Source organism: Rhea pennata, chromosome 6, assembly GCF_028389875.1.
Source record: "Rhea pennata isolate bPtePen1 chromosome 6, bPtePen1.pri, whole genome shotgun sequence".
Lineage (NCBI taxonomy): Eukaryota > Metazoa > Chordata > Aves > Rheiformes > Rheidae > Rhea > Rhea pennata.
The window spans coordinates 6,612,026-6,625,835 of NC_084668.1; the positions used below are offsets into that span (position 1 = coordinate 6,612,026).

The 13,810-nt window shown below is 41.4% G+C and overlaps 1 protein-coding gene across 1 annotated transcript in view; it reads left to right on the forward strand.

Moving 5' to 3' along the window:
• The first annotated feature begins 2,189 nt into the window (after positions 1 to 2,189).
• NXPH2 (neurexophilin 2) overlaps positions 2,190 to 13,810 on the forward strand; it is a 35,690-nt gene continuing 24,069 nt past the window's right edge. Inside the window, exon 1 of the mRNA XM_062578893.1 lies at positions 2,190 to 2,234. Within this exon, the coding sequence (XP_062434877.1) occupies positions 2,190 to 2,234 (45 nt within the window). The remainder of the gene's footprint in view (positions 2,235 to 13,810) is intronic.

Below are 13,810 nucleotides of genomic sequence, written 5' to 3' on the forward strand. Positions count from 1 at the left end.
CTTAACCCAGAGAAGTGAGATTTGAGAATTAAATTGGCGTTGGATGACAGACTGGTTCAAGGTAAATAAAATGCATGTTTCACTTGTTTGTACTTGTAAGTTACTCGATAAAGGCATAAAAGTTACTATTGACTTTGCGCTTTATAAGTCACATTTTAATCATGTATTTTTCACTGTATTGTAACAGCCAAGATGGTTTAGTAGACTCTTAGATCTTACTGTAGTTACCCAACCACTGGATCATCTATCCATTTCTAGAGAGAGATGGATTATGCACTGCAGCATGCAACTGTTATTTCCTGAGATGAATCAACTATTTATTAATGTGCCTTAAAATCAGGCCAGAAAATTTTCACTTTCTCATTTAAATAAGATTTGAAGATTATGCTAAGACACCAAAGCATGCCCAGGCCTTACATTCTATTCTTATCCAACGCTACTGTGAATTTTCTGGGAAGTAATACAAATAACAATAATACTTATCACTTACTGTGCATAGTGCTTTCCATCTTCAAAGCGCTTTACAAACATTTACTGCTAGCTAATCTGGAAAAAGTATGATTTAAGGCCAGCTTCTGATAGCTTGTGTGACTAAGTCAATGTCATTTAAATTGAGTCTGTTTGTATTTAATAGGATAGAACTATAGTACTTTAGTTTAAACACTATTGTTCCATTAAAAGCCAATTACAGGAATTCAGCTTTCCTTGAATTTATAGAGCACAGCTTTTCATTTTAAGAAAAGATCTATCTAAATACTTCATCCGAATTTAGTCTACATAATTCTAACTAATTGCATAACATTCTTTTCACTCTACTGCGTAATGTAATTCGCCATGAGGAAATAAAATCTTTGCACTGTCTTTGCACGTAGTACTGCTTTTAAGCAGTAGATAGCGCTCAAGATGTTTCCATTTATTACAGGGAAGTGAGATGGGATCACTACTCCTGTGCTAGATTACCATAGGGTAAACTTGTACCTACCCTCATTGCATAGGATGTTTGATATAAGAGTCTTGCTGAACAAAACAGAGCACTTTCTCATGGTTAAGTCAAGTTAATATTTGACTCATTTGCATAAATATAATTTCAATGCCATTAAAAATATCATTTTTAGATCTTTAACACTTGCATAGAGCCTATTATTTATTTTACATTCCGGCTGTGAAAACAACTTTGGGATTTAAACTCTGATAGGTAAGTTTTAACATCGTTTACACTAACTAGGCTGTATTAAAAATTTAAAAAGAATCAAATTGTGGCACAGCACATTGAAGACTACTAAAATAAACATTTAAAAATAATTTTTAAACACTCCTATAAAAATTATCTGCGTGAAATAGGTTATAATATATTGGCTCAGTGGGCATGACTGCTGGGGGTATTTCTCTGACTCTTCTTTTGAGGCTGATTCAAGTAAGCCTATTTCAGAGTTGTTTAGTTTACATGTACCTTCCTTTGTTATAAATCAAGCATATTTTCTGAACCCAAACGAAAGAATGTGCTTTGCGGCTGGGGGGGGGGGAAGGGAGGGGAAAAAAAAGATAGAAAAGGTCAAAAACGGGATTTATCCACCAGCCCCACTGAAGAGGCCCCTCTTCGTGGCGCCCTCGGCTCGCCCCGCTCCTGAAGGCCCCTCCGAGGCGGCCCCTGTCCCCCGGGAACGGGGAGGGAAAGGCGGCAAGGCCCGCGCCGGGCCGGGCCGGGCCGGGCCGGGCCGGGCCGCATCGCGCCATGTTCCCCCACCCCGTCCCCGCGCCGCCCGCTCCCGCCGCCCGGCGGCGCCATTTTGCGCGGAGCGGCGGCGGCGGCGGCGGCGGCGGCGGGGCGGGCGCCGGAGGAGGAGGGGCCGCCGCTCCGCCGCGCCTTTAAACTTGCCGCGAAGGGCGGCAGGCGGCTCCTCAGCGCCCCGCCGGCCCAGCCCGGCCCGGCCGCCTCGGGCTCCCCCCAGCGGCGCTGCCCTCCGCTCCGCTCCCCGGCGCAGCGCCATGCGGGGCCGCGGGCCGGCGGCGCCCGGCGGGCAGTGAGGGGCCGGGCGGGGGGGGCGGGGGGGCGCCGCCGCCCTCGCGCCTCCCGCCGCGGCAGCCGAGCGGGGCCGGGGCGGCGGCGGCGGCGCTGCTGCGTCCTGCCGCCCGCGGCGGCGATGCGCGGGAGCCGCGCCGGGGCAGCCGCGGCGTGGAGCGCCGGCAGGATGGGGCCGCTGCCGCTCGTGGTGCTGCAGAGCCTCCTGCGCCTGGTGAGTGGCCGCGCCGGGAGCGAGCGAGCCGGGACGGGCCGGAGCGCCGCGCAGCCGCCTCCTCGGGGCGGCTCTGGCCCGAAGCAGCCGCGGCGGCGGAGCGGGGAGCGCGGGCTTGGGCAGCCCCGTCCGCGCCCGGACTTTCCTTACTGTTACCGCTCAGCTGTGTGTTTCCTCCGCGTTTGCTGCTAGCGCGCTCGCTCGGGCTGACAAAGCTCCCTGTTACTACTATTACTGTTTTTTTTTTTTTTTAATTATTATTTTAACAGCCGCCCGCGGGGCGCGCAGATTCCCGTGTCCGCGGGGGATGCGCCCGCGGGGGGACAGGCGGGCTTCGCCCTCGCTGCGACGTGCCGGGAGGGGTTAAATCCTGGAGGGGAGGAAAAAAATACGAAGAGTTTGGCAATCCGCACTTCAAGAACCGATATTACCACGTTATTTCAAATTTTATTATTATTATTATTGGTTCCCCCCCCCCCCCCCGGAGCTTGTTAACCGCTCGCACGGTCGCCCCGGGTCGCGCTGCCCGAGTTGCGCCGCCGGCCCCTAGCTGCGCGGCAGCTCAAAGTTTGTCGCTGCAGCCGATAGGAAGCGTGCAATAAACCTTGAAGGGATTAAACCCCTCCGTAAGAGCTGCGCTCTGATATTACAGCGCGAGCTGATTGATTAGTTTTTGAGGAAGCTTATGTCAAATTCTAATCCCTTTTTGGATTGTACTTGTCTTGTAATTTTTTTTTTCCTTCGTTTTTCGAGCACTTTATCATCGCGGTGAAGTAGCGAGCTGCAGCCCTGCGATAAGGCGCGCGCTTCTTTTCACGCGGCTCCGCTTTTGGGCAGTAAAAGGCTGTTTATGCTCTTCCCTTTCTTACAGCACGGTTTCCAGCTGAACTGGGGTTAGGAATGCCAGTGGGAAGCTGTAACCGGGTTACAAAGTTGCCGAGCGAAAAGGCAGTAAATAAAAACACCCCTTCCTCCCACCTGCCAGCGCTTGCACACCCGTGCTGTCTCATCTTTGTAAGCTGCTGTCGAAGAGATTGATTAAAACTTGTCCCAACAGGGATGGATTTCCCTGCATAAAGCTTTATGGATGCTGTTTTGAACTTACTTTTTATGGTCTTAGATATGTTTTGAGTGCATGCTGATTAAGGAAGCAAAGTTGCTATCTAGAATAGGATGAAAATCCATTACAGTTAGTGCAGGTTGTGGGTGGGTGCGGTGTTCAACTTGCAAGGGAGTCTTTGATTTTCTTCATTCTGTGTACAAAAAGCATCAAACTTTTGGAGCTAATTGGTATCATAGCTTAGTTAAATAATAAAACATTCTCATTATGCTTTAATTTAGGTTTTAGTGATATTTTAGCTCTACTTTGTAATGCTAATCTATTACTAAAAAGTTGTGTAAGTACATTTTGCCATACTGTTAGCAGAATATCTGGTTAACTGTAGGTAAGTTGCGATTTATTATAAATTGAGTTTACAGGTACTTGGGCTGGTGGCGATGTGCAGAATACAAGTCTCTGTGCTATCCTTTGTTCTCTGGCCAATATTTTGAATGACTGGTGTCTTTCTGGAATCTAATTAGTAGTTCTAGAAGGTAGGCATTGGTGATACTAATTCCTGACTCTTTTTTAACCAAAGATCAGCATAGTTAATGTCAATACAATGGGAAAGGCTCAGCATTTCAGCCAACAAAGAAAAAAAATTACGGCTTTCACAGTTGCAATACAGCAACAGTATTTTAACCCAGAAATTCCATCATCAAGCCCTCCTATTGACTGTGCATTCTTCATTTTTAATGAAAACAGATGTTAACTCAAATTTTTTTTGGTAACTGCGTGCTATGTTTTAATGAAGTTAGAAGTACTTTTTCATTAGACTTAAATTCAAAGTCTTGCTTGGTTTTCAAATACAGAAGTGTGTTATACATACGTGTTCTTTAACAATGCACAGATGTAAGGTAAATACAAGTAAAACTTCATCAATTTGAGGAGATGCTAAAGATTGTGCAAATAATCTCACTGGATTTCTGAAAGGAGTATTAGGTGATTGTTTATATGCTAGATTCAATGTAACTCAATCAGAAGTTAATGTTTACTGCTTCCTATATTATAAAGCATTTGTAATGCTTTACTGGTTACTATTTTTAATTGATAGATGGGGATACCACTGTGCATGCAGTGTAAGCACATATATTTTTAAACTACTATGTATACTTGGGCATATTAAACAGTCAGGTTTCGTGCTGTTGCATCAGGCTAATGTGTTAAGTTGCCTCTGTGTAAATATCTTCAGGTTAGAAGTCACTTTATCCTATACTGTCAATATATATCAAAACAGTAATTTGCAACACAGTTAGTATGTTGGGCTTTATTGATAGCAAAGCAGAAAATTGTATTATTGTTAGTAGATACTCTTGCTTTAAATTAACTGTTAGATTTTCAGTAAGCCTTTTAGTTGTCATATAATTGCTCAATGCCTTATTAATTAACTCTTTATAAATAGTGGAGTTCTACTTAATGGAAATTGAAAAGACTAAGATACTAGGTTATATATCCTATAGTATGCCCTCTGGTGTTTTATTAAATCTACCTTTGAATACCTTAAGAGAGAGGATTTTGTCACTTCCCTGGGAAAATTATTTGTCATTTTAAAGATTTTTTTAAAAAAAAAGGTGGTCAGTTTTCAGTATTTGTTTTAATTTCAGTAACTTGCCAGTGGCCAGTGCTTACTCTTTGCCTTGGCAAAGTGTGATCACAGGCAAAAATACTCACATCCTGTGTCTGTAGTCATGTAGATTAACCAGGCACCTCAACTACTTGCTCACTTCTACATCTTCGCAGTACAAAATTAAAGAAGGATTACAGTAGCATTTTCTATTGCCTATAGCTAAAGTTTTGTCAGCATTTCTATTAACTAACTCATTTCTAACATTATGAATGTGCAGAATTGTCACCACGGTATAAACCTAAAAATCAGTTATTTTACAGCTACTTAAAAGCAGTTGTATTGTTTTCCAAAGAGTTTGTGTAGATGAGAAGTAATTAGGAGGAAAAAAAAGACAAAGTATATTATTTTCAGGATTTTCGGTGCCAAGATTGAGCTATAGCATCTGATAGAAGTAAAATTCAATGAAAAGTAACAGGCTTTAAGGGCTGAAATTTTACCTGTAATAGAAATTAATTTGTCAGACACCTCAATTTTTAGAATTTGTTAAAATGGAGTTTAAGGTTCTTAAACTTTAGTGGAAAAGAACATTTCTAGAATGCTGTCGTGCAAGACGATGCTTCATGAGCGCGAACAGCTTGAACACCGAGATAAAGTTACATTTCCATTTAAAATATGTATACTCTCCAAGGCATGGAAACACAGAGGTGTGTTATTCGTAACTGCTTTAATTTTCTCTCCGCAGCCTTGCAAAATTCCTCTGTTTACTATGCCTTTGTAGTGAGAATCAGAAATAGCTACCATGTAAAACTCAATGCTTCAAAAAGGTAAATGCGACCCTCTGGTCGTCTTTGAGTGTATAGATGAAAATCTAGCTCTAAATTCAGTGAGGTCTGTGTTGTGAAGGACATTGGGCCCAACATCTCATTTGGTTAATTTTGGTGCTTTTCTTGATGCTTTAGGCATTGTGAACCTATGACTTACTCTGGATGTAATACAATAATGTAAGTCACCTAAGGAGACAAAAGCAGATTGAAGGCAGCTCAACAAATGTTGGTTTCAACATAGTCAGAGACGTTTATTGTCCCAAATTAGAGGTATATATAAAGATGGGTGGGAGCTAGATTAGTTTACATTGGATGATAAAATGCAACTAAACTCAACTTGTAGTTATGTAGCATCTTGCCACCTACTCCTGTGAGGAGGGTGACTGATATTTTTCAGTTTATTGGTAAGATGATTAGGACACAAACATTATAGATCCTGTTTTAAAAACTGCACGACAGTCTGTCTGATTGATGTCTGCTAGATTGCAAGGTACCCCAAACCTTCCCTCGCACAGTGCAGGCAAAATCCAAGTCTCTCAGTCTGGAAGCATGGAAACTATTTGTCTCATATTGTGAAGCACTTTGAGATTTACGTATCAAAGAGGTACTTTTAGTTATCAGTAAACTGATAACGAAGTGAATCAAAGGTCAATGGAGCCTAAAGGCTAATGTGGTAAAATTAATAATTGATGCATTGATCAGTCCCCCCACTCTTCCTTCCTCAGCTTTGGCTTTTGCTAGGAGGGAGCTAAGACGTGTGGGTCAAAAGGGAGAGACGGTAGAAATCGCACGCTGATCCGGATGTTTAGGGCCTCAAGATCCAGAGGGTTGCCACAGTGCCTGCCGCAACTCATCTCTAGGTGCAACCAACAACTTCCTCCGAAGTTCCAAGTACTTGGGAGAATTTTACCTTTCATCAGGGCTTCACAACCAAAAATGTTCGTTCCTCCTAGGAGCAGCAAGAACCGCTTGGTGCAGCGTGAGAAACGACATGGGGCACTTGTCCTCGTCGTGGTGTCAGTGAGACTTAGCCTATGATCTGTGGTGACCATGTGTGTGACTCAGGTCATCAAACATGGCCATTCTTGGGAAGTTCTGGTGAAGTGCTGCAATAAGGAGAAGATATCTGCTGGTTTATGTTGAATGGTTTTAAAACAAAGGACTCCCTCAGAGCAGGAAAGCAAGACACAGCTCTGTATGGGTCGGAAACTAAGGGAGAAGTTGTGGTGCTCAGGGAAGAATGTCAGGCTGATTCTTTCACACATGCATGTCCATGTACTGGAAGCAAATGCAGTGAGGAAAAAGGAAGGTTTTTGTTTGTTTGTTTTCTTTTTTAAACCTTTATTGCAAAATTGCTGTGATGAATGACTACGTAAAAGCGTGTGTACCTTGTAGGACAACAGAATGTAGGCCAATACATTTGCCATGCTAATCTGCCTCATAGTCCTGATTTTTGCCAACCTCTTAAATTTACCATGTTGCCATACCCTGTTATAAAGCAGAAATAGTGATCTTGGAATTTTTGCTAGATCAAAACTTGCAGACCCCAAAAAGAGGAATGTGACCGTTCCCATTTATATGGCTATTATAAATTCATCCTGAATTTGATTTTCACACACCCTATTTTGGGACAGTTCATGCTTTCCACTAGAATAACTTAAGTGTTAAGTTGTTATGTATATTTTCCCCAATCCCATTCATTTTTTCTGTTTCATTCTCTCCATTTCCTACTGTATTTTATAGGTATTGTTTCTAGAGTCTCTTTAGATAGTTAAAGAATCTTAAGTAGAAAAAGATGGTTGGACCAGCTAGATAGTAAGTATTGTTACCAGTTTACACTTGCTTCTGACAGAGTATTTTTTATCACTAGGCTTAAGTCCATGACAGTCACTTTCAGTGCTCTTAGAATCCCTTTTCCCCAATTTAATACTTCACACTTGCAGGTTTTCTCTGATACTGGTTGAATTCATCCCATTGAACTGTCACTTCTCTGTTTCATACTTCGGTAGCTATTCCCATACAACTGTAGCACTGAAGATGCACCAGTGTCCCTGCAGGCTCGTGCAACACAGCTGTGAGTGTGTTGAGTCATGTAACTGGGGTACAGCCTTGCGTTAAGTGAGGAGATGGGGCACCTCAGGGTGAGGCTGTGGCCCAGGAACCTGCCTCTTGCAGCCTGGAGCGCAGTCAGGAACCCAGAGGTTCACCTGCTCCAAAGCTGCACGTGTCTGGTGCAGCCTCTCAGCTGTGATGGGCGCCAGGGTGCTGGAAGAGCGGTGGGTGCAAGGATACAGGAGCTGCAGGTCAGGGTGTGGAAAGCAGCATTGCTCTCTTCCCATAAGGAATCCCTCTGTGGGCTGTTGCTCTGTGCGAGTTATAAGCTCAGCTGCAGTTAACAAAGAGGTTGTTTCAGGATTGCAAAGACAAGGAAACAAATTAAGAGTGGAAGAAGAAATAAAGTGCTATGAAGATGGATCCACAATTAAAGACTAAGTAGTTCTGTCCTTAAAGCAGAGACTGTTGATGCTGGTACAATGCTCTGTTCTCCCTGAAATAACAGCACTTACTCTAAATACAGAATTTGAACAACTTAACAATAAGGTAAAAAATGTTTCTAAAGAGCCTTTAGAAATATAGTTACTGAGATCAGATTTTCTCTTTGATTCAAATGGTTCTTAGTAATAGAAGTTATTAATAGCAGGGAAGAGAAAAAGTAAGAATGGGGAAAAGTAAAAAATAAAAATCTAATGTCTCTAAAATCAATCTTTATTTGTGCTGGGACCAATGATAGTTATTGTGTCATTGTAATGCAGAGTTAAGGTTATCTAGGATGCCCTGATTCTGCATCTCCATATCCAGCGTATTTGGCCATTATCTAGGAATATAAAACAATGGATAGATGTGCTTCCATATTTGTTTTATTATTATGTGGATTGAAGGATTTTTATGGTTTTGATGGAGAAGGAACATGCGTTGAGGCTGACCTGAAGAAAAGGAGCACTGAGATTTGCCTTTTGGGTGTCAGAGATGATTATGAGAGAGGGGAAGCTGACAAATACATATTAATAACAGAAGAACAGAGGGCAGGGCAGGTGGAGCAAATCTGAGTGGTCGTGGGGTTACTGCAAGGGAGTGAGAGGTCACAGATCTCATTCTACAGAAATAGTTCTGTGCATGAGTGGTGGAGGTGGGACCTTCCTGCTGCTCTTCCTCCCACTGTAGAGAATTTGGAACGGATTTTTCCAACCAGCAAGGGGAAAAGCAAAGAAGGAAGACTTGAGGTCTCTGACTGTCTATATTTGTGGCTGTATGAGTGCAAGAATCTGGAGATGTACGTTAGCTGTTCTGGGTACTGTTGCTGTTTTCATCCCTTGGAAGAGGTGAGGATCCCAGACTGGTAAAATATTAGATCTCTAATGGTCATTAATGTGACTTACTGCTTATGGTTTTTGGCACATTACTTTTTAGGTGACACTGCACATGTTTTCCAAGTTGAATTTTAGTACCACGTGCTTTCCTCAGATCAGATTCTCATTTATCTACCTTTTTAATGCAATAACATGATAATTTGACATTTAGTCTCCAAAAGGCAAGAAAATCTGAAAGTGAGAGTAGTATTTAAAGTAAAATATACTGTGTGAAGGTTGTAATTATCTCAGAGCCATCTATTTAGAAACTGAGGAAATTTGTCATTCACATATCATCTTTAGTATAAAGAAACAGCTTTATTCCTACCCTCTAATGACACTTTGAGGAGGAAAATAATAATAAAAAAAATCCTGAATATCTTTACAGCATAATTTAATACAATCTCAGGTCATAAATATCATTCTAGTATATTTATTTCATATAGTATGGGACATGGTGCATTATGAGGCTGTGGTCTACATGAGCATGTGCTAACTCCACTGTACTCCTTGTTTCACAAAGTTCAACCCAAGTCCAGTCTGGAAGTCAAATACGGTAGCACAAGGCGGTGGGTTGTAAAGGGTTGTTTTCTGAGAGACACCATGCAAAGGAAGCGGCGAGAGGAGCCCACCTCCTGAGCAAACAGTGTACCAAAGGGACAGCCAAAGCCGGTGCCGTTTTCCACTCATTAAACTAACAACATGCTAATCAGCTCTGCAGAAAGATTCATGGTAGATAATGTTACCTCTGGCGCAGCAGCACTGATGAAGAGTTGTGTGGTGTTAGCCTCATCTTTAGTAGGGGACGGAAACACTTGCGTGCAACAATTTCTAATTAAATTGCAACATGTTTTCCTTTAAAATAGATGGAATTTCATCCATAGGCTGTTTTCCTTTCTAAGCTCATTCAAGGCAAGGAAAAGGCTGGCATTAAGCTTCTTCCCCGGGTAGAACAGATCCTGTGGCATACGGGTCATACAGGGATGGTGTGCCAGACTCGGCTTGATCCACCAGCTGGGCTGCTGTGACTTACAGCCCTTGCATGAGCGCTCCTGTGTTCTGCTTCCCAGCTGACACCTCTCCCTGGAAAAACCGTCTTGCCATGGCAGTGAGTCTTGTGTGGCAAACGTAGATCAGGACCAAGGGATGCAGCAAAGCGCACCACCGCTGCAATACACGTGTTAGCGTTTTGGGGGCACAGAAGGTTTGTTGTTTGTGCTTTCTCTCCTTCCCTATAAGACCCCAAGCCCTTTTTTTTTTCTATAGCCATTCTGGTGAAATTGCTGTTGATGTTTTTCCTCCAAATACTAAACAGTGAGAAATCCATTCTCACCCATATCACTCTTCTATCCTCTTATTTTTCTCTCATTAAAACTTGGAATCCAGTTCATGGTACCTGACTGAATCAGCTTGAAATAATACTAAGATATTTGATTATATGTTGTTATCTTGGCTTTTAAAACTAAAATCTATTTCGCATGTCAAAACAGGAAAATAAATTCATCATTGAATTTGGACCTATTTCATTCAAAACTAATGAAATGTCTCTAGATGTAAAAGGAACATGGCATTGCTAATACTATCCATTTTATGGTATTTATCCTGTAATCCTTTTATGCAGATATGCATGACCTAAATGTTAGCAATGGACAACCTAATACTGCTTGCTAGGGAATTTAAACTTCAACATTTTGTTCAGCAAAAATTTGTGGATATCTGAAGGAATCTGTTACTCTGCTTAGACTCCAAATTTGGTGTTACTGTTATTAATGTACTGTTACTTAGTGTAGAGCAGTGAGGAAGAAGAGAGCCTAATACAGCTAACTTAGTATTTGTGAAGATCAAGAATACTGTTCTACTGTTTAGATTGCCTTCTGTTGAGTTTGCAATATGATTTCAATGAACAACATAGTCATAGTTTTGGTGGAGTAACAAGATTAATATGATAACAAACACTAAAATAATAGGTTTCCTATCTTTCTTTGATTTTGACAGATTGGTTTGTCTTGTCTAGTTCAGATTAATTACTAGATTTTTTAAAAAATTGATGTTAATAAAGCTTATAACAGTGAAGAGGTTCAAGTTTATATCCTATTCAAATACTAAATTTGTAGTCCTTGTAATGCAAAGAGGTAGTTGCTTTAACTGACATTTCCTTTACCAGTGAGAAGAACATTCTTCAGCATAGTCAGGCAGTATAAACTCTTTTGTGAGCAGGCAATACTAAAGTCCACTCTGCTATGAATATCAGCCCTGTGTCCCTGTTCCTCTCTCTCCTGTGACAGTTAATAGGAAACTATTTATCTTTGAGGTTACCAGCTCTGTCAGATATGGTCGAATTTCACAGACTGGAAGAACAGTTATTAAGCAGAGGCTGACGTATAGCTAACAGGCAACAGACTCATAGATGCCCTTATTTTCTTAGGGAATGGACCAAGATAATGATGGAAACAGAAATGAGTCTGAAAATCAAAACAAGCCTGCATTCTGATCAGCAGTTCACCAGAATTTCCTGGAGTAGCTACACTTTTTGTTCGTTCTTCACAGTCATACAGAGGCTGCAAAAAATGCTTCAGTCTTGGCTCTAATGAAAATCTGGGCTGCTGTATCGTTTGTTTAGTTCATGCTCCTCTTTGGAGTACTCAACCAGAAAAGAAGAAATAATCAATCTTACTGGTAAACAAATCTTTTTTTTTTTTTTCGCTCTTATCTTCAGTTTGAGAATAGCTTCCTAACTAGATGTGATCAGGAATTTTTGTACAGTTCTGGAAAAGTCAGATTCATTCAAATAAATTTTCAGACACCTACATACTGTGTTATTACTTTAACTTTCAGTTTTGCATATTAGGTATATGCATGTGTGGGGAGGATCACTTTTTAAAAATATAATTAAAATCTTGGAAAGATGTTAATGCAGAGTAGTAATATACATATGTATTTAATCTCCAGGTTGGAGGGGTGGCATGATTTAGGAACTCCTTTTTGTGCAAAACTTCTCGCTGTGTTACACAGAATGATATATTCAAAATCCCTTCCACTCAGGAATAGCTAGTAGCATGATAAGTCATTTGACTCAGTACCTAGAGGTTTATAGATTTTGGAGTGGACAGGCACTAAGTGATATAAAAGGTATTTTAAGGCTCTACAGAAGCATATGTGCCACAGCTTTGAATTAAGGGTCTGGAGTTTGCATATAGGGTCTGAGAACAGGATTCATAAAACTCCCCACACAGAACAGAGTGAAATACTTACAATGTCCTGAAAATGGGGAAGCAGTAACTTAAAATCTGTCCCATTTAGAAACATCAGAACTGTACTGGAGTTGGCAAGAAATGCCTTCTGGGGGTTGAGGCTAGCAGGCAGTGGAGGGTAAGGAAGGTGTTTATCCTAAGGTAAAACAGCTTTCAAGGACTAATGAATAAACAGATGATGATCTCTCCATTCTCTCTTTGCAAATAAGTCAGTGGTGATCCTCGATTAGAATACCGTAAGGGAACGTGAGCCCTCGTGTGTCTCACCGGGGCAGTATCCTGTTTATCAAGGCATACGTTATGCTACGGGAGAGTATTTGGTCCCTGCTCTTGAAGCTGTTTGGATTCACATTTCAGAAGAGAGAGAATAACTACAAATTTAGTCAGTTTTGGAAGCGGGATGGGTGTGCTCAAATTCGGTGAGAGAAGGAAATTGCCTTCCCTCTCACATCTCTCAGAGGAGTGCTCCTGCAAGAGGGCACAAGATAAAGAAAAAAAAATGTAGGGAAGGAATCATTATCACTGTGTTTTCCTCCGTTTCGTCCTAAGTCATTGGTATGTGAAAACCACATGTTAGATTAGAACCTGCAGGCAAAATAGGTGATGGAGTATCTAGTCTGGTATCCCGACAGAGCTTGTACACGGATTAGGAGCTTTGCTGTTCAATGATCAGAACAAGGCATGCTCTAAAGCAAAATGTAGGGAATTTGTATCCTTAAAGCCATGTGGGCCACGTGCCTTGCAGTGTGGTTTTGGAGGTTGTAGGTTTAGGACGTAGGCATGCAATATGAATCTGTGAAAAACTGGGCTTGCTGTCTCTCAAGCTCCCCCTGCCCTTTGCTGTTTGCTGTAGAAGGAAGACACCAGGAAAAGCTGTCGAATACCTTCCTGTGCGGTAGGACTGCTCCTACTGCACGTCCTGGTGCTTTTCCTTAGCTTGTTTTAAAAGGCTGCAGTGACAGTGTTTGGAAGTTTCACGGATGATAGTATCTTACTATTTAGCAAGTTTTCCCTAATATTATGCACAAAATCCTCTTAATTCCTTCCTGTTATGATTAGCTGTCTTTTTTTTTCTTTTCTTTTTTTTCCCTCAATCTTGAGACATTTTACTTTAGGCTTGATTTAGACCAGTTCCTAAAGAATCACAGTGTTAGCACTGTGAGCTGCATCAAGGTTTGCCTCTCTTCTTTGCTAATTTTTTTTCCTATGGATCACACATGTTTGGAGTGACTTCTTTCTTTTTCATTCTTCTTTCCTGTTTATTTTCAGAGAATGTCTTAATGTAAACATCTCTGAAATGCTGACTGTATTTGCACAACTTGTTAGTATTAAAAGATACCATCTAAGCATATAGGATTGTTAGAGAATTTGGCAATTTTACAGAGCAAGAAAATAGGTTAGACTCAGAAGAAAGACATTATATTGTGA